Source organism: Gopherus evgoodei, chromosome 16 (assembly GCF_007399415.2).
Source record: "Gopherus evgoodei ecotype Sinaloan lineage chromosome 16, rGopEvg1_v1.p, whole genome shotgun sequence".
Classification (NCBI taxonomy): Eukaryota; Metazoa; Chordata; order Testudines; family Testudinidae; genus Gopherus; species Gopherus evgoodei.
This window is the reverse complement of record NC_044337.1, coordinates 8,146,447-8,166,736: the sequence shown is the minus strand read 5'-3', so window position 1 is coordinate 8,166,736 and position 20,290 is coordinate 8,146,447. Positions and strand designations below refer to the sequence as shown.

At 49.7% G+C, this 20,290-nt stretch overlaps 1 protein-coding gene across 1 annotated transcript in view; it reads right to left on the bottom strand.

The window, feature by feature from the left end:
• Positions 1–13: 13 nt before the first annotated feature.
• Positions 14–20,290, bottom strand: part of COL27A1 (collagen type XXVII alpha 1 chain) — a 254,500-nt gene continuing 234,223 nt past the window's right edge. The window contains exons 58-69 of the mRNA XM_030535277.1: positions 14,196–14,249; positions 12,069–12,122; positions 11,922–11,975; positions 11,043–11,096; positions 10,187–10,204; positions 8,768–8,821; positions 8,420–8,482; positions 7,444–7,609; positions 5,244–5,350; positions 4,467–4,547; positions 3,161–3,349; positions 14–1,698 (exon numbers count right to left, since the gene is read on the bottom strand). Coding sequence (XP_030391137.1) covers positions 1,549–1,698; positions 3,161–3,349; positions 4,467–4,547; positions 5,244–5,350; positions 7,444–7,609; positions 8,420–8,482; positions 8,768–8,821; positions 10,187–10,204; positions 11,043–11,096; positions 11,922–11,975; positions 12,069–12,122; positions 14,196–14,249 — 1,044 coding nt within the window. The 3' untranslated portion in view covers positions 14–1,548. The remainder of the gene's footprint in view (positions 1,699–3,160; positions 3,350–4,466; positions 4,548–5,243; positions 5,351–7,443; positions 7,610–8,419; positions 8,483–8,767; positions 8,822–10,186; positions 10,205–11,042; positions 11,097–11,921; positions 11,976–12,068; positions 12,123–14,195; positions 14,250–20,290) is intronic.

Here is a 20,290-nt window from a genome sequence, read left to right as displayed (position 1 = left end):
AGCGTTGTTTTTAAATGTGAGATTTCACTCACTTGACTTTTTAAGAGCAAAGCAAGCCAGGTGTTTGGGTTTATATGAAGAGCTACAAAGGAAGTCAAATCTCTTCCAAACAATAGGTGCATCCTGGGGGAGATGGGGGGGTAGAATTGGATTCCAGGAATGTGGCTGAATTGTAAAATCTGCTGCTGATCTAGATCAGCACTTCGCTCTAGGACTCTGACCCTGTCCTGAGCCAGTGAATAGAAATAGGGCTGTGCCTCAACATTGGCACCACCTGCTAGAAAACATGGCCCTGTACAACGGAACTACTTTAAATAGTCTGGGTCTCAGCAGCACCTCCTGATGTACCAGTTCATTGTGCAGCAGATTCTAATTAGACACTTCTTGCCCTTCAGGATGTCTCCCTTAGTGAAACAAAGCCTTAAATAATCACACAGAAATTTTATCCCTTTTCTCTACACAGGGAATTTTCTCCACCAACTATCCCTGAAAAATTGGCAGCATTTGTTGCTTATTGTAATGATTTAAGGAGGGCATCTTAATGTAACTGTCATTAAATATGATCTGTCCTTCTGCCAGGCTTGATGAAGTTCAGGAGTTGCTGGCAGTATTTCTCACACCATCTTTCACAATCACCCCTGGGGCAGCAGTGCTAAGAAACATGTTGCTGGCTGACCAAGTGAGGAGTTTGCATGAATAGGTGTATTTTCTGTAAGAACTGAAAGGCAAGGTGTTAGTTTGCAGTTAGAGCTGGGTAGGAATCCCTTCTCCCATTCTGCAGACATTTTTGAGCTGTCAATATATTCCTCCCTATCCTGAACTGGGGAAAAGTGAAAATCTTGACAATTTTCACACCTTGAAAAATCCAAAAAGAAAAAAAAAAATTCAGCTTAGGTCACCCAGCAACGTTTCATTGTGCTTCCTTTGAAATGTTTTGATTTCAACCACTGTTAACGCAGCTTAAATTTAGAAACGCAACAGAGTTTTGAAAGAAAAAAAAAAACAGAACTTTTCCAGTGACATTTTTGAGTCAAATCTCATCTCAACTGACCCTTTCCTACAAAAAGTTCCGGTTTTGAGAAAACACCATTTGTCGATGAAAAAACACTTGTGGAAAAATTCCCAACCAGCTCCAGCTGCTTGTTTGATTGGCAGAATCTTCACAGGCAGCAACAGCCTGTGCTAATCCAGCGGCTCTACACACTGCTGCTGCAGCAGAGAAAGGGACCCAGGGACTTGGGGAAGAAAACTTGGTCCCAGCTGAAAGCTTGGCTCTCCTTTTAAGCAGACCCTAATGGATGGAGTTAAATTAACACCTTTTATATATATATATATTTATAGAGCAATTACTTTTGTAAACAGTAGTCTCCTCCTTCAGAAGGCCGTGTAGTCCATGGCATAATGCAGCTATAAACATTACCTTATAAATAGGAACGGGAGCTTTCAAAAGCTACCCAGAGGTGCAACAATGGGAAGATTTTTTTTTAGTTCCTTTCTCCTTTGCAGTCATATATTCCCCAAAGGGAAAGTGGATTTTTGTTTCTGGGTTCAGCTGAAGCAAACTGGTCCAACCGTGAATCCAAACTGGTGTGAGATGTCTCCATTGTGAAACACAGCCAGGTCTCGCAGGGGCAAGAGCGCCAGCTCCTCTGTGGAAAACTGGAATATGGTGTCTGTGATTGACGAGTCATTGTCCAGCTGTAACACAATGGAGCTGCAGTATTAGCACCCGTCAGTGGCGACAGTGTAAGAGGTCATAGGCCTTGTCTCTGCTCAGAATATCAGGGTTGGAAGGGACCTCAGGAGGTTCTAGTCCAACCCCCTGCTCAAAGCAGGACCAATCCCCAACTGAATCAACTAGGAAAAGTGTTTTTACCTTGTGTTATCATAGCAATGTAGGGCTGGAAGGGATCTCAGCAGGGCACGTACCATAGGCACAGGGGCTGGAATAACATGGTAACTAACAAGGTAAAATCCTAGTAAAGACTAATACTCGTTAGCAGGCCAAGGTAAACCTTAGCTTCCCCTCCTCCCCTGTGTTCTCAGCTTCAGACTGCTGGCTTTAGCATGGCCAGTTACCAGGAGTAAGACACCTTTTTCCCTCCTATGGAAGAGCTACAGCCCTAATGGGGCCTGGAGCATGGACTCTAGGTGCTACTAAAAATGCAGCTTGGGTGCCAAAGGGTCTGTTGTTGAGACAAAATTATTGCTTCATGATGCTGCTTCTGCACCATCCCACTGGGATCTAACTTCACTTGCTAACATTGGATGTTTGCACTGCCTGGAATTAACTAAGTTCCTCATTTTCAAATGGGACTGCCTGAAGTTGGATCTCTAGCTAAATGGCTTGAGGGGCAGAGCTGCTGAGTGCCACCTCAAGCCAACGTGAGGGGCTGGGGCCTTATTTAAAATGCCCAATGTGAGGCCCTGGAAGCTGAAAAATATGATTGCAATGGCCCTTGGATTTGGGTGGATGTGGCCTCCCTGTGGTTCAGAGACTACTGGGGTTGGAAGGGACCTCAGGAGCTCATCTAGTCCAACCTGCTGCTCAGGGCAGGACTAATCCCCAGACAGATTCTTGACCCAAATCCCTAAATGTCCCCCTCAAGGAATGAACTCCCCACCTGGATTTAGCAGGCCAGTGCTCAAACCACTGAGCTATCCCTACCCTCCTGGGATTAAACATCTCCATCAGAGTCTATTGAGAACATAAAGACACCCTGAAAGGGAACCTGGCACCTAATTTACTCGACATATTAGTATGCTTGGCCTGAACTGGAATTGCTTGCTTGGGAGGTGACGGGGGAGAATAGTGGGCAAGCATCCATACTGCATGGGCTCCACCTAGCTATGGGTAACGTGTAACTGCTTTGGCCAGGTCTCTCGTCATGGCAAAGATTGACATGGCACCCATCACCTCTTCCCAAGGCTACCTTTGAGCCCAGCACTAAGCCCTCTCCTTGCAGTTGGGAAGACAAGATTTACTCTTACAGGCAGGGCTGTCAATGATTGCTGAGTGTGACCTACAAGAGGTGCCACTGGAAAGGCCTTTGCCCTGCAGGAATCCCCACTTCTCTCAACTGAATTGCTTCTGCTAAGAACACACCCCTGCTTCAAAGCACTGGCACAGCTTCCTGCCACCCCCCGCCCCTCCACGTACCATGCAGCCTGGCAGCATGGACAGGTAGCTCTGCTCCCTGGAGTCCACTAGGAATTTGATGGCTTTCTCCAGCTGTGGCTCTCTGCCGTTGGAGTCAGGCCTGCAGGAGTACGACACCTTCTGGGTGGCTAGGCTGCTGTGCAGCTTCAGGAAGCGGAGCTGGACGGTGCTAGCGCCCTGGTATTCCAGCTGTAGCGACAAGAGGGTTAATGGAGTTCAACGGGGGGAGAGCAGACCTACTGCAGCTGCTTTGCGACATCCCCTGGCCCCTGCACCTAGGGGATGGACTTGCCACCCGCTTCCAGGAGCCATGCGGGCCCAGGGCAGGCAGGCTGCGCCTCCCGGAAGAGCCCAAACCCCCTGTCCCAGGTCGGAACCCCCTCCTGGAGCCTGCACCCCCTCCTATGACCCCTCCTGCACGCCTTATCCCGGGCCCCACCCCTGAGCGCACACCCTCAGCCAGGGCCCTCCCACACCTCAACCCCCTACCCCAGCCCTGAGCTGCCTCCCACACTACAAACCCCTCAGCCCCAGCCTAGAGCCCCGTCCTGCACCCCAAACCCTTCATCCCCGGAGCCCTCACCCCCTCCCACACCCCAAACCCCTGCCCCATCCCTGAGCCCCCTCCTGCACCCCAAACCCCTCGGTCCTAACTCTCACCCCCTCCTGCACCCTAAACACTTCATCCCCACCCCATCTCGGAGCCCTCACTCCCTCCCACCCCCCAACCCCCTGCCCCATCCTGGTGAAAGTGGGGCAGGGGGAATGGAGTGAGCCAGGAGCAGAGCAATTGGAAAGTTGGCAACCTAAGATTATCAGCTGGGGCGAGGGACGATGGCTTAACCCCATTGCCAGAGTTCCAGTGGAACAGGAAGGAAGGGATACACCCCGGCTGCAGGACTGCATGCCCCCCCCCCCAAGAGGTGTTACAAGTGTACAGACATTATTCAGGCTGGATGCCCACTCCCCTTCACGGTTACAGGCACACGTGGTGGTGGTCGGTGAACCTGAGAGCAGCTTTCATAGGCTGTAAGGCCAGAAGGTGCTCACCCAGTCCGACCTTACGTACAACACAGGCCCTAGGACGTCCCTGGATTAATTCCTGTTTCAAGCAGAGCTTGATTCAAGAGTTATCAAGAGCTCCCTTAGCACCCACCCTACAGAACATGCCAAGAATGAGAACAGAAGGTTCTGTGTCCGCTATTAAAACAGCCCTGCGTGCAGCGCTCTGAACGCTCCTGGCACCATGCCAATGAACTAATATGAGGGCCCCGTCCCTGAAACACCAGGGCAGAACAGAACTGACCAGGAAGCCCCCAGGCAGGGCGCTGAACCACTCAAAGGTGTCCTTGGAGGTGTATGCTCTCAGCCAGGCTTTGATGGGCACCTGAGGAGTAAAAACATTGCCACAGTTAGACGCCCCATGTGCGGCTGACGAGACGACAGCTTGTCGTGACTTTCAGGTCCCACTTGCACCTCTGTGTCTGAGGTTAAGCAGCTGGACTTCCTGGCAGCCAATAATGCTGACCAGGAACTGTAGCCTGGCTTCGTCTCCAGCTGAGGCACCTCAGCAGAGCCGTGCTCTGGGCCTTAATGGGTGTAGTAAATAATTGTGTTTTACAGAGGCTCCACCTCTTCCCACCCTCTGCTCACTCTTGGGGTTTAGAGAGAGAGCAATCCCCTCCCCCTCCCCCACCAGGCAGCAGTATGCCCCTAAGCACCCCCAGAGGGGCTACAGAACAAGACTGCTTTGTGCCTTGCCCCCTGCACTGTTTGGCAGCACAAACCAGCCAAACTAGACACTAAGTAAGTTACATGTGGCTAATCGTTGGTGCTGAGGCTCGAGGCTACGTTACTTCCTCTCTAATTCCCCTTCCTTTCCCTCTTGTCCCGTCCCCACTATGCTATCAGTCACTTCCTCCCCAATTCCTGGACCTCTACCCTGGCTTCCATATCATGGCCCAGGTCCTTAGCCGCACATGCCTGGCTCTGTCACCATCAGAGGCATTGCAGAGACGCAGATTTTGTGCAAGTCCCCCAGACTCCCCCTCCTCCCCTCCATGCTGCAACCCCCCTGCCATACCTGATTGCGTACTGGAGCGATACAGGTCTCTCCCGCTGCCGTGAAGTTGCAGAAGGCCAGCAGCGAGTCCTGCGGACTGCCTTGATTGGGGTCTATGTAATAATAACCTGGACGGGGGAAGAGCCAGGAGCAGGTCACCCAGAGCCGCTCGTGTTTGGGAAGGAGGCTGCTTTAGCTTTCATGTCCAAGCTCATGCCTTTTCTAAAGGGTAGGGCCTGTTACCAGGGCGTCCACATGAGCGCAAAAGTCCTGTGATGTGCTCTGCTGCATTCCCCACACCAGCCCCTTAACCGCGTCGGTCTCACTTTGCTATAAATCATGCTGAATTCCCAGTCATGTCACACGCCCCTGCAATGCGGCCTGACTCCCCACCCCAGCCAACCTGTCGCAGTCCATTCTCGACAATGGGCTGACAAAGCCTGCGGACTAATAAACACCAGCCAGCCTGCTGGCAGGGTACGTGGGCACTCACGCCGCAGCAGGAAATACGTTCCACGCTGCCAGAATGGCCGCTTTGTAACCCACTTATTTTTTTAAGCTCAAAGCTGTAGCAGCTCCAGCTTCGAGTTCTGCTTTTTTTTCGTTCAATCCCCAGTGAGTGAGCCAAGATGACAAGCAGGAACTCATCCCGGCTTTGCACTGCTGTGAACCTCGGCCCCTCCTCATGGGCTTCCTAAGTCCAAAGGAATCATGTAAGCCGTTGGTGAGTGTGTTACACGTCCCCCTCGGTATCTGATCCAAACAGGATCTGAGTGTGTTACAGCCCCAGCCTTTAGCAGCTCTGACTTTTAGCTGTGAGGGGCCCCAGCCGAGTTTCTGCTGGGTCAGCCAAGATGGCAGAAGTCAACACTCTGCCCCCTCCCTGAGTGCCATGCCAGGAAAACATCAACCCGCCTGAGCACAACAGCTGTGATATTGCAGATGTGACCAGGCCGTAAAGAGTAACAGGTGATATCCCTGGCTCATCTTTTCTCCTACTGAGAAGACATGACCAGGCTCTGGCTGTAGGAGCTGTCAATTAATGGGCTTGTAGCAGGGTGGACCCCCTCTCCTGCCCTGAAGAGTTAAAAACAGCCCTGGGAAGGGGCTGTGGCTGGATAAAGTGGCTTTTAGGCTGGGCTGATTGGGGGAAGTGGCTGCAGCTGGGGCCACTCCCCAAACAGACTCAGCTGGCCCTATAAAGGCAGAGAAGCCAGGGACAGAGAGACTCTTCCTCTGCCTGTAGAGGGAGAAGGGCCCGGCTGCAGGGCGCTAGAGACAGGGTACCTGAGTGGAGCAGGGATGGGGAAAGGCAGAGGAGCTGGGGAGCTCCGGCCTGGAAAGCCCCATGCTGTGGCCTAGCATAAGGCAACAGGTACTGGGGGTTGCAGAGGGCTGCTCATGGGTAGGCAAAGGCAGCCGGTCCAAACCCCTTTGCCTATGATGAGTGGCTGATACTGCAGTCTGCCACAGTGAACGGGGGCTAGATGGAGACTGGGCAGTAGCCAAAACTGAAGTGAAGTGGGGGTAGGGGGTTCCCCAGGGAGGGGAGACCCAGATTGATGGGGTACTGCCAGGGATCAGCACCCCAGTTAAAGGGGCACCAGGGTCCAGGGAGGGACACAGGGCCAAGAGGACAGGCAGATCACCGGCCTGCAGAGGGCGCTCTGGAGGCTGGAGAGCTAATTCCCAGAACAGACCAGCAGGAGGCGCCACAGGGGTGAGTACACACGTCTACAGGCTCTAGAGAGAAAGCAGGTCCGAAGGGCCGAGGGCTGTGTGTGCGTGCAATCCAGAATCAGAGAGAGGAGGTTATCTGGACAGCTGGAGACTACCCACAGAGGAAACCTTCTTTTCTGCTGGACACTGATGCCCTGAGTGCACTGGCTCTAAATTCCTCTGAGAGATTAACCGTGAGGCAACCGCTGTCCCATTCACCTCCCCCAGGGCAGGGCACAGCGAACCTCAGTGCTGCTGAAGGTGCAGGACTAATGATTCCTGCTTAAAGCCAAGCGGAGAGGCCCTGTGGACGCTTCCCTCCCCCCATGAACTCTCTCTGCAGAGCTCAGCCAGCTCCCCAGCTGCTACACGCCAGTAGTGATCTTTCCGTAATGGAGCTACCAAGCTGAGTTCAGAGACAACTGGAAGGACCCCAGTCCACCCGTGACATCCGGACTGGGCTCCCGCTCCCCCAAGGGCACGCACGATGTTTGTTCGGTACCGTCAGGCAGGCCAGGCTGAGCCAGGAGGAGTTCCTTGCAGTTGGCAGCTGGGTTTTCTTTAGTGCCATTTGGGGGGTCTACCAGGAGCTTCAGCTCACGGCCCAAGTTGTCCAGAAGAGCCCACACCCTGGCGTAGCTCAGTTTGTTGGCTGAATAAATCAGATGCTAAAAAGGGTGGAAGAAATATAGAAAGTAACTCAAATCTCCCTCACCTTTCCCCAGGCAGCCAGGAACAGCCCAAGTGCACCCAATGTCTGTCTTGTCTAGTTACACAGTGGCTGTTGAGAACAAGGACTGTCTCTCACTCTGTACAGCACCTTGCGCAATAGGGCCCTGATCTCAGCTGAGGCCTCTAGGTACTACTGGAATACGAATAAGGGGGGCAGGTAGGCGAGGAAGTTGGTATCCTTAAGCAGATGCCTCCTTACTAAGTTGGAAGTACATCCATGGGGGCTTTGTGATCAAACACTGCAGCACTGACTGGTGATGCTTTCTGGGGAGTGACCAACAGGCTCAGCTGGTTTCTCCTCAGATGCCTCCTCACTGGAGGAAGCCTTCTCCTGCCCAAAGAAGAGCAAAGTTACAAGCTCTTCTGTTGTGGCTGGAAATTGGAAAGCAGTGTCAGGAGGGGGAACGTGATTTGAGACTTGCAATGCAAACCCGGGGAGATGGAGGCCACTGGCCCTCAATTCTCCTGCTTCTAGCTTAGTGCTGATTAAGCCACTGTATTTTATATTCAAGCAGGCCTGTGCGGGTGAACACTCTCCTTCCCCACCCCTACGCAAAAGGAGCCAACAACAGTCAGCACATCAGTCACACCTTGTCAGGTGCCACTTTGTCCTAGTTACACAGCTCCCATCAGGCCAAGACCAACCAGATCTTTGGGAAAGGAAACGTTCTCCCCACCAAAGCAGCAGCCGCTATCACAGGCTCTGTGCGACTCGATGGCTGTGTTTCCCCACCCACGACGCTCACCTTCAGTTCCTCCACGGAGACGTTTAGCGAGGGTCCCCTGGGACCAGCAAGGCCGGGCGCACCCTAAACGACAACGACAACAACATTGGCACCCCTCTCGGCATTCTGCACAGAGCATCACCTGGGTGGCCTGAGCCAGCAGCGGACTGGGTGCGAGGACCCATGAGATCCCTTCCAGTCTTGCTACCATTCAGTGTTCCCCAGGTACATGGCAGGCTGCTGGCGCTCTGCTGCAAAGGCCTTTTGACTCCTCCGCCTCCCTCTGTTGTCAGCCACACTGTGCAAGTTCTCTCTTGTTTGAGAAAGAAAGGACTGCGGGGGGAGTATGTAAATATCGGCTCAACTTACAGGCAGGCCTGGCTCGCCTTTGGGTCCTGGCAGGCCTTGGAAACCTTTAAGTCCCTAACATGAGAAAGAGAGAGAGGGGGAAACAAACAGTCAGCAAGATATTCTGCAGCTGGAGACTGTCCCAGAGAAAGCACTAGGAATCCCTGCTCTTCCCTCTGTCAGGGCCTGCACCCCTAGTGGATCAGTCCATCTAGGATATAACATCTCCCAAGACACCTCTCCAGGGTGAAGGTGTGTGGGACAAGCTGCGGGGACTGGAGGAGACACGGGGAGCTTTTTGGAACGTGCTGGCTGTTTCTTAGAGCAGCATCACCAGAACAGATGAGACAACAATGCTGAAGACTAGCCCAGTGCACACCCCATCCATCCCTGCATGATGCACATTGCAGGCTAGAGACAGGCTCTGCCCCGGCTTCCCACCAGAGTTGGGAATGGCTTGTAATGTCGTGCTCATCAGATGCAGATGTGGTTTCATTTGCCTCCTTCTCATGCCTGGAGAGCGCAAAAGCACAGGCCCTAGAAAGTGGGGCCACCCACAGCATGAAATCCAACCCCCAAAATGCAGAGGAGGGCTGGTTGCTTCCTTAGAATTATAGAAGATTAGGGTTGGAAGAGACCTCAGGAGGTCATCTAGTCCAGGGGTTCTCAAACTGGGGGTTGGGACCCTCAAAGGGTCATGAGGTTATTACGTGGGGGGTCACGAGCTGTCAGCCTCCACTCCAAGCCCTGCTTTGCCTCCAGCATTTATAATGGCATTAAATTTATTAAAAAGTGTTTTTAATGTATAACGGGGGGGGTCACACTCAGAGGCTTGCTGTGTGAAAGGGGTCACCAGTAGAAAAGTCTGAGAACCCCTGATCTTGTCCAATCTCCTGCTCAAAGCAGGACCAACCCCAGCTAAATCATCCCAGCCAGGGCTTTGTCAAGATGGGCTTCAAAGCCTCTACGGATGAAGATTCCACCACCTCCCTAGGTAACCCATTCCAGTGCTTCACCACCCTCCTAGTGAAAAAATGTCTCCTAATATCCAACCTAGACCTCCCCCACTGCAACTTAAGACCATTACTCCTTGTTCTGTCATCTGCCACCACTGAAAACAGCTGAGCTCCATCCTCTTTGGAACCCCCCTTCAGGTAGTTGAAGGCTGCTATCAAATTCCCCCTCACTCTTCTCTTCTGCAGACTAAATAAGCCCAGTTTCATCAGCCTCTCCTCGTAAGTCACGTGCCCCAACCCCCCTAATCATTTTTGTTGCCCTTCGCTGGACTCTCCAGTTTGTCCACATCCTTTCTGAGCGAAGTGGAGGGAGATGCACACAGAGCACAGGACATGTGGCTATAGCCACGCCAGGTGGGATATGTTCAGCGGAGAGAGCTAGGATGCAGTCAGGTCACAGAAGAGAACACCACATCCTACTTACTTTTTGTCCAAATAAGCCCTGGAAGGGAAAAGAGAAAAAAAACAAACATTCTCTGTGTTGGAAGATATACACTGACTGGGGAAGACATACGACACCTGCAGCAATAAATAAATACATAGAATAATATGAATAAAACACTTTTCCTCAGCAGCTCTCAAAGCAATATGCAAAGGAGGTATGATTAGCCCCACTTGACAGATGGGGAAATGGAGGCATTGGGCAAGGCTGTGACTCGGCCATGGTCACCCAGCATGCTAGTTGGGCCAGGAATAGAACCTAGGTCTTCCGAGTCTTAGGCCAGTGCTCTGACCAGTAGGCCCCACTGCCACCCTTTTCACATCTGTATGGTGCCCAATCCTGAGCTACCCCAGTTAAGTGTCTGTCACTGCATCGCTTGTTACCAGCAAAGCACAATGAGCCCAGGGAATCCCAGGCTTTTGATGACTTGTGAGGTTAAAACCCAATATACATAATCTATCTCACCTGGCAGAACATGACTCGCCCCATCCGCCTCCACAGTCTAGAGGGAGAGTGTGAACGTCCCCATCAAGCCTGCCATAGTACAGGAAGATGGGGGAGGAGGCCAGTTTGGGAGAGGGAGCAAAGTGGTTTCAAAAGAAACAATGGAAAGGAATGGAAAGTTTCTGACGGAGAGGAGTGCTGTGGTGGAGGGCTCCCCGAGTCGTTCTGAAATGTCCCAATAATTATTATTATGTAACTAGTTATGCTACTCTCCATCTGGCTTCGGTGGACAGCTGTAAACCAGAGCATCTATCCAAGTGCACGAAGCACCTGGTTGCCCATCTATCACATGGTACCGTCATATGCACCTCCTCTGGGACAACGAAGGACTTACTGGCATTCCAGGGAAGCCGGAGGATCCCCATGGACCAGGTGGGCCAATATTACCCTGCAAAAAAGGCACAAACTCAGCTGACAACATATTGCAGGAATATGTGGGGAAAACTCATGGGTGCCCCTGGACCTGGGTTGCCCCATTCAGGGCCTTGGAGTTTAAAGCATGCACTGAACCTCCAAGCTGCAGAGGGATTCTCCAGCCCTCAGGGCAAGAAAGGAACATCACTAACAAGACTACTTTGCACATATTCAGCTGACGATCACACTGTACCGTCAATAATTAAACCTCACTTCGTCCAGGAGGTTGATCCCAACCCTATCTGGAGTATAAAAAGGAAATGGAGTCCAATGAGATTAGAAGACTTGCCCAAAGTCAATAGAAAGGCAGTGTCAGAGTCAGGAATGGACCCGAGCACCGATTCCCAGTCCCCTGTTTTAACCATTAGATATCACTGTCTCTGTTGGCGATTCTCCATCCTTTTGCAGCACCACGGTCCGCACGCTGTGATACACATTCAAAGCCATTTCTTATTTTTCTATCTGCCAGTGTATTTTGCAACAGCAACAAAAAAAGTGCCAAAAATTCACCCAAGCCAAATTCCAGTTCCCTCCCTTTGATAACGTAGCTTCTGCCTGCACTCCTTTGTCCCTACCCCAAGGCACGTGCACTGCATTCCTCTTCTCACAGTCCAACCCCAGGCTGGGAACTTACCTTTGGATGAATTCATCGCTTCCCCCATGTACCTCCCTTTTCTCCCCAACATTGGAACTACCAGCTAGTGCCTGAAAGCAGCCATGCAAGCCAGCACGGGGCAGGGTTGCACATGACTGCAGAACAATCTACACAAGAAGGAGAGGACAAGTTGAAGTCCTTTACCTGCTCTCCCTTTGATCCTGGCCTTCCAGGTGCACCTACGGGTCCTTGCTTGCCCTAAGAGATGCGACAGGTACTGAGTGAGCGCCACCATAGTTGAAAGAGGCAGGACAGGGAAAGGAAAGAAAAGAAAGAAATCACTGTACATACCTTGAAGCCATCGTCTCCTTGCGGGCCACAATATCCCTTGCTGCCTTTCTCACCCTAGAAGAGCCAATCACGGGCGGGAATTGGTAACAGCACAGACGACAAAACTCAACAGCCCTACAGCTGAGAAGTGGGAAGGCCAGGTTCTAGCAGCCCTTTAACAGGGCCAGTGCAGGTGCAAGGATGTTTCACACCATAGGCAAAACTTCCAGCTTGCGCCCTCCCCCGTCCCTGAGCCCCTGCCCTGCAGCAGCTCCCCCCCTTCGCCCTGATGCTCCCCCCCGTGGCAGCACCCCAACCCCCACCCCTGCCCTGCCTCCTCCCTGAGCACACCGTGGCCACTTCACTTCTCTCGCCTCCCAGCCTTGCAGCGCCAATCAGCTTAGGCGCTGCAAGCCTGGGAGGTGGGAGAAGGGAAGCAATCACGGCATGCTCGGGGAGGAGGCAGAGCAGGGGTGAGCTGGGGCGGGGAGTTCCCCTGCATTCCGCCCCCCTGCGCCTTACTTGCTGCAGGCGGCCCTCTCTGCGCCCCCCTGCCCCTGCTCCTTCTGCCTAAATGCCGTCGGCAACGAGGGCGGCCGAAGATCCGGCCACTGCGGTCGCTGCCGAAGAAAATGCCGCCCCCCAAATCCTAGTGCCCTAAGCAACCGCCTAGGTCACCTAAATGGTTGCACCAGTCCTGCCCTTTAACAATCAGTTTCTGGAAGACGGAGGATGAGCTGGCATGGAGGTTAGATACAGGGAACCATACTAATGTCAGTTATTACATCTCATTATGGCAGCCAAGGACTGAGGTTTTGTTGGCTGTAGGACAAGGGATTCTGAGACCAAAGGAGTTAATGCAGATGATCATCAGTGCAGGCTTTGCTGTACGTTTTAAGTACAAAGTATTGATAGATATTGATCATGTTCCCTATACAGCTATTATCATCAGATTGGTGAGCACCCTAAAGAGATTCAAAATCCTCCCTAGATGAGTAATCCACACAAATGCAAAACAAGATAAATGTTCTTCCTTCAAACTCAAATGCTGAGAGGAGGGAAAGTGCAGAAATCAGCAGGAGGCCTAGATTCGTTCTGCTTTCCTGATTACATGGGGTTTTCTCTTACGTTGATAGGCCAGTGGCAAATAGTCTGACCAAGAACCCCAAACTCTTCCCACTGAGAGCAGACATGCGCTAACAGCGGCATATCCAACAAAAATCAGCCAACCAGGGCCAGACAGTTCCAAGCATGGTGAACCAGTGTTGTGATGCTGACAAGTGCAATTGGCTGAAAACTTTCTGGAGAAGTGCTTTTGTTTTTCAGGGGATTTCTGGTTTTCTTTGATTGGTTTTTTTACGGGCGTGGAATGGCATTAGACAATAAAACAGAAATTCTTGTGATAAAAACTTCTTGTCAAAAAAATTTGGCAACCAAAACGCCAAACATTTTTTATTTTAAACCATTTTTTTTCATCTTTTTGATGAAAACCCAAGGAGCTTCCCAAGAAAATTTTGGATGAAAATAAAAAAAAATATATATTGTTTACCATAATTTTTAATGGTGAAAATCAAAACCAAACCAATTGCCCAACCAGCCCTACTGACAATGCTTTGGGTTCTGTTACATTTAAAAGTTTTATTTATTACAGTGAGTTCTGAAGGTCATGAGCAACTGACCGGCACTGGGGAACACCTGTCACCCTTATGTACCGTATCCCAGCTGGCAGATAGGGCCATCAAGATATGCATGGGCTTCTTGCGCTGTGGTCAAATTAGGCACCTAATCAGTTCACAAAGAGAATATCTACTCACATGTAAAAGTCATCCGAAGTATTAGGAACAGGTGATATGGGGATTAAGTGATCATATACTCCTAGGACTTGGTTTCAACCACCAGGTCACATGATGGGTAGGGTAAGACCGGTAACAGGCAAGGGAGAAAGGGAGAAGCCTAACGTGCATATCTACAGGCTCCTGGAAAGAGAGTTAGACCAACGTGCGAAGAAGCAGGATGGCTAAGCTGGAAAGATTTTGAATAAGTGACTCTCCTGACTATGCTACCACGAACTAGAGTCATACTCCACCCATGCAAAGCCCCCACTACAACACAGTGCTCAAGTGACCAGTAGAACAGAGCACTACATACCTTCTGTCCTTTTGACCCCTGGTCTCCCTTCACCCCTTTCAGTCCAGGAATCCCCTGTAGGAGGGAAAAGTGTAGCATCCATGTATCTCCATCAATTAGGACACTCTGAATACTGTTGAGTTTGTTACTTGCTGCTGAGAACTCTGCTAGGCAATAACACTTCTAGATGGGCTGAATGCCTCGTGTCATAGACTCAGACTTTAAGGTCTAGTCTGACCTCCTGCACAACACAGGCCACAGAATCTCACCCACCCACTCCTGTAACAAACCCCAAACCTATGTCTGAGATACTGAAGTCCTCAAATTGTGGTTTGAAGACCTCAAGCTGCAGAGAATCCTCCATGAGTATCTCTTCCCCCAACAAAGACCAACCTTGCCAGTAACAACTACTACTGGCTGCCATTAAAGCTGCTTGAAATTTTATGAATTTTGCATTTTCGATGAATTTTTTTGGATGAGCAAAGACTTTCAACAGGGAAAATACATTTTTCCAACAGTTCTCATCAAAACTTTTCAAGTTCTTCAACTGGACTTTTTTTTTTTTAACGATTGAAATTTCAACAAAACTTTTAAAAGTTTTTCAACATTTGGAAAAAACTTGTTAAAAAAAGGAATTAAAATTCACACACCATCCAAAAAATATATTGTTTTTTTGACCTACTCTAGCTGTCACATCTTGACCTGAAAGTGCTGTGTTCACAGAGGGCACTTCTTCTGGGAATGTGATTACATCACCTGCCTGACATATCCATCCCAAGGCTGAGATGTTCTTCTCAAACATCATGGCTGGTCAGAAAATTCAGGGATGGGAGATGCCCAGATTATACCAAAATGTTGTTTTTCCATCATGATTTTATTTTCATCAGGATAATCTAACCAGTTATATGGCATGCTCTACCGTAGGAATGTTAGTTTTTGGAAGGGCAAGTAAGATTGAATAGGCAAAATACCTACAAAGTTTTGACCTTTATGCTTAACTGATTTTGGAATTTTTTTCTATAGGATGAACCTGTCCAGGGGGCAAACAATCTAACTAATATTAAGATAGGGCGTGATAAATTTATTAATAGGATTATATGATAGGGTGCTTGCATCAGCAGAGGACTTGACTTGACCCAGGCAGTCCTTGTCAGTCCTCTGTCTGGTCATTTATAGATGAACAAAACATGAAGCTCGCAGGGATTGCCATGGCAACAGCTGGAGGTCAAAAAGGCAGCTTTTGCCTTCCCAGCTCGGAAGCTGAAGCTCACACAAAGTGAAGGCTGCCCTGCTCATAGACTCATAGGTCAGAAGGGACCAATCTGATCATCTAGTCTGACCTCCTGCACAAGGAAGGCCACAGAACCCCACCCATCCACTTTTATACAACCCCTAACCCAGGACTGAGTTATTGAAATCCTCAAAATTGGTTTGAAGAACTCAAGCTGCAGAGAATCCACCAGCAAGCGACCCATGCCCCATGCTGCAGGGGAAGGCGAAAAACCTCCAGGGCCCCTGCCAATCCGCCCTGGAGGAAAATTCCTTCCCGACCCCAAATATGGCGATCAGCTAAACCCTGAGCATGTGGGCAAGACTCACCAGCCAGCACCCAAGAAGGAATTCTCTGCAGTAACTCAGTTCCCATCCCATCCAACATCTCCCCGCAGACCATTGAGCAGACTTATCTGGTGATAATCCAAGATCGATTGCCCAAATTAAACTATCCTATCATAACATCCCCTCCATATACTTATCAAGCTTAGTCTTAAAGCCAGATAAGTCTTTTGTCCCCACTACTTCCCTCGGAAGGCTGTTCCAGAACTTCACTCCCCTAATGGTTAGAAACCTTCGTCTAATTTCAAGTCTAAACTTCCTAATATCCAGTTTGTACCCATTCGTCCTCGTGCCTACATTAGTACTAAACTTAAATAATTCCTCTCCCTCCCTAACGTTAACCCCCCTGATATATTTATATAGAGCAAGCATATCCCCCCGCAGCCTTCTTTTGGCCAGGCTAAACAAGCCAAGCTCTTTGAGTCTCCTTTCATAAGGCAGGTTTTCCATTCCTCGGATCATCCTAGTAGCCCGTCTCTGGACCTGTTCCAGTTTGAATTCATCCTTCTTGAACATGGGACACCAGAACTGCACACAATATTCCAGATGGGGTCTCACCAGCGTCTTATATAACGGTACTAACACCTCCTTATCCTTGCTGGAAATACCTCGCCTGATGCATCCTAAAATCGCATTTGCTTTTTTAACAGCCGTATCACATTGGCGGCTCATAGTCATCCTGCTATCAACCAATACCCCAAGGTCCTTCTCCTCCTCTGTCGCTTCCAACTGATGCGTCCCCAACGTATATCTAAAATTCTTATTATTAATCTCTAAGTGCATGACCTTGCACTTTCCACTATTGTATTTCATCCTATTACTATTACTCCAGTTTACAAGATGGTCCAGATCTTCCTGAATAGTATCCCTGTCCTTCTCCGTGTTAGCAATACCCCCCAGCTTTTTGTCATCCACAAACTTTATTAGCACATTCCCGCTCTTTGTGCCAAGGTCAGTAATAAAAAGGTTAAATAAGATCGGTCCCAAAACCGATCCTTGAGGGACTCCACTAGTAACCTCCTTCCAGCCTGACAGTTCACCCTTCAATACGACCCGCTGGAGTCTCCCCTTTAACCAGTTCCTTATCCACCTTACAACTTTCATATTCATCCCCATCTTTTCCAATTTAACTAACAGTTCCCCATGTGGAACCATGTCAAACGCCTTACTGAAATCGAGGTAAATTAGATCTACCGCATTTCCTTTGTCTAAGTAATCCGTCACCTTCTCAAAGAAGGAGATCAGATTGGTTTGGCACGATCTACCTTTAGTAAATCCATGTTGCAATTCGTCCCAATTACCATTGACCTCTATGTCCTTAACTACTTTCTCCCTTAAAATTTTTTCCAAGACCTTACATACTACAGACGTCAAGCTAACAGGCCTATAATTACCCGGATCACTTTTATTCCCTTTCTTAAAAATAGGAACTACGTTAGCAATTCTCCTGTCGTACGGCACAACCCCCAAGTTTATCGATTGCTTAAAAATTCTCGCTAAAGGGCTCGCAATTTCACGCGCCAGTTCCTTTAATATCCTCGGATGGAGATTGTCCGGGCCCTCCGATTTTGTCCCATTAAGCTGTTCAAGTTTGGCCTCTACCTCAGTTGTGGTAATATCCACCTCCATATCCACATTCCCGTTTATCATCCCTCCATCATCGCTAAACTCCTCACTAGTCTTATTAAAAACTGAGGCAAAGTACTGATTTAGATCATGGGCCATGCCTAGGTTATCCTTAACCTCCATTCCATCCTCAGTGTATAGCGGCCCCACTTCTTCTTTCTTTGTTTTCTTCTTATTTATGTGGCTGTAGAAGCTTTTACTATTGGTTTTTATTCCCTTTGCAAGGTCCAGTTCAATGCGGCTTTTAGCCTTCCTCACTTTATCCCTACATTTTCTGACCTCACCAAGGTAGCTTCCCTTGCTAATCCCGCCTTTCTTCCACTCCCTGTAAGATTTCTGCTTTTTCCTAATCCCCTCTCTGAGTTGCTTGCTCATCCATCTTGGCCTACAACTCCTACCCATGTTTTTTTTCCCCTTTCTTGGGATGCAGGCTTCCGACAATTTCCGCAGCTGCGACTTAAAGTAATTCCAGGCCTCCTCCGCATTTAAATCCACAAGTTCCTCTGTCCAATCCACTTCCCTAACTAATTTCCTTAACTCTTTAAAATTAGCCCTCGAGAAGTCGAAAACCCTAATCCCAGATCTACATTTGTTTATCCTTCCATCTAGTTTGAACTGAATCAGCTCATGATCACTCAAACCAAGGTTGTCCCCTACCACCATTTCTTCTACGAGATCCTCACTGCTCACCAAAACCAAATCTAAAATGGCATCCCCTCTCGTAGGTACTTCAACTACTTGATGAAGAAATCCATCCGCTATCACATCCAGAAAAATCTGACCCCTATTATTCTTGCAAGCACTCGTCCTCCAGTCTATATCCGGGAAGTTGAAGTCTCCCATAATCACACATTTCCCCTTTGTGTTTACTTCATTAAAGACATTAAAGAGGTCTCTATCCATATCCAAATCAGATCCAGGCGGTCTATAGCACACCCCAAGCACTATCTCAGGGGAAGCTCTAGTTGCTTTATTACCCAGTGTGATTTTTGCCCAGACAGACTCTGTCTTATCCATTCCATCGCTTCTTATTTCATTACAGTTAATCTCATCATTGATGTACAAGGCTACTCAACCACCTTTGCCTTTCTTCCTGTCTTTTCTAAACAGCACATAGCCTTCAATACCTGTACTCCAGTCATGAGTACTATTCCACCAGGTTTCTGTTATCTCTATAATATCCGGTTTCACTTCCTGCACCAGTAGCTCCAGTTCCTCCATCTTGTTACCTAGGCTCCTCGCATTAGTGTACAGACATTTTAATTTTTGGCGTTTGGCGTCAGTGACATTTTTCTCCCGTCATGCACAGACCTTCTACCACCAGCATCACCCGTTAATCTGGTTTCTACTCCACTATTCCTCCTTGGATCAATTCTTTGGTCCGCAAGGGTATCCCCTCTCACTTTGTTTACTTCCCTCTCCAGGTTATATTCCGGCGTGGAGATCTTCTGAACATCTCCCAACCATCTCCCCCAACTTCCTAGTTTAAAGCTCTCTTGATAAGGTCGGCGAGCCTCCATCCTAGAATTCTATTTCCCTCCTTATTTAGATGAAGTCCATCCTGAGCGAACAGTTGTCTATCCGTAAACGCTTCCCAATGACCGTACATCCCAAAGCCCTCCTTATAACACCAATGCCTGAGCCATCTGTTGATCGCCATAATCTTGTCACTCCTTCGTCGCCCTGCTCTAGGAACCGGCAGAATCCCACTGAAGATCACCTGAGCTTCGATTTTTTTGAGCGTCTTCCCCAGTCTGGCATAGTCCTCCTTGATACAGTCCAGCGAGTAACTAGCCGTATCATTCGTTCCCACATGAAGGACAATCAAAGGATTCTTTCCCGCTCCCGCTAGGATCCTATTCAGCCTCAGGTCCACATCCTGTATCTTAGCCCCTGGCAGACAGCACACCCTTCTGTTCTCCCGATCAGGTCTAGTTACAGGCCTGTCTGTTCTTCTCAGTAAAGAGTCTCCAATCACGTAGACTTGCCTTTTCCTGGCGACAGTGTGATTCTCCGGTCTATCCCCCACACCAGCTGGCCGCAAGTCCTCTCGATTTGTATTCGCCCTTACAATCCTCCTAGGGCTCATACTTGGTGTTGCCTCCATTGACTCCTCCCCTCCTTCTGCAGGACTAGCTGCTCGTCTCTTTTTCCTTGCCCTCTCTCCTTCAGCAGCCTGCTGTGCTCCATCTTCATTTTCCAACTCAGCAAACCTGTTCCTGAGTTCTATTTCTCCATCGCTGGCCCGTCTTTTCCTCTGCCTGGTTCTCCGAGTCACATGCTTCCACCGTCCACTTTCCTCACCCAGCAGCCCCTCCTCAGAGTCCTTTGGTCCTGCTTCTATCCGCTCGTCTGAGCTTATCCCCTGCGCCTCATCATGTCTGTGTTCCATCATCTGCTCAAACCCGCTTCTAAACTCAGCCAGAGTTTCCACCTGCATCTCCAGTCCCCTTACCTTTTCCTCCAGCAGCTCTATCAGGCAGCACTTCATGCAGACGAAACTCCTTTCAGGTGCCCCCTCCAGGACCATGTACATGCCACAGCTACCGCATCCGGTCATCCTCAGTGTGTCTCTACCTGCTGCCTCTGCCTCAATCATACCCTTCCAACTCTGTGCCTGGCAATCCACGCCTCACACCGCACCACAGGCCACCAACACGCACTGGGCTGCTGGCAGACCCCTGCCTCTTCCCTAGTCTGACTTCCTGGTTTCTCTGCATTGGTCTCCCCTGTAACCTCCCCCTGGAAACTCCCACCGAAACTCCCCTGTTAGCAGCTCTGTTGGCTGGCTCCTGTGCCGCTGCCTGAGTGCCTGGCTCCTTATATAGGACCCCTAATCAGGTAAGCCCCGCCCCCAACTCAGGGCTCAGCCTTGC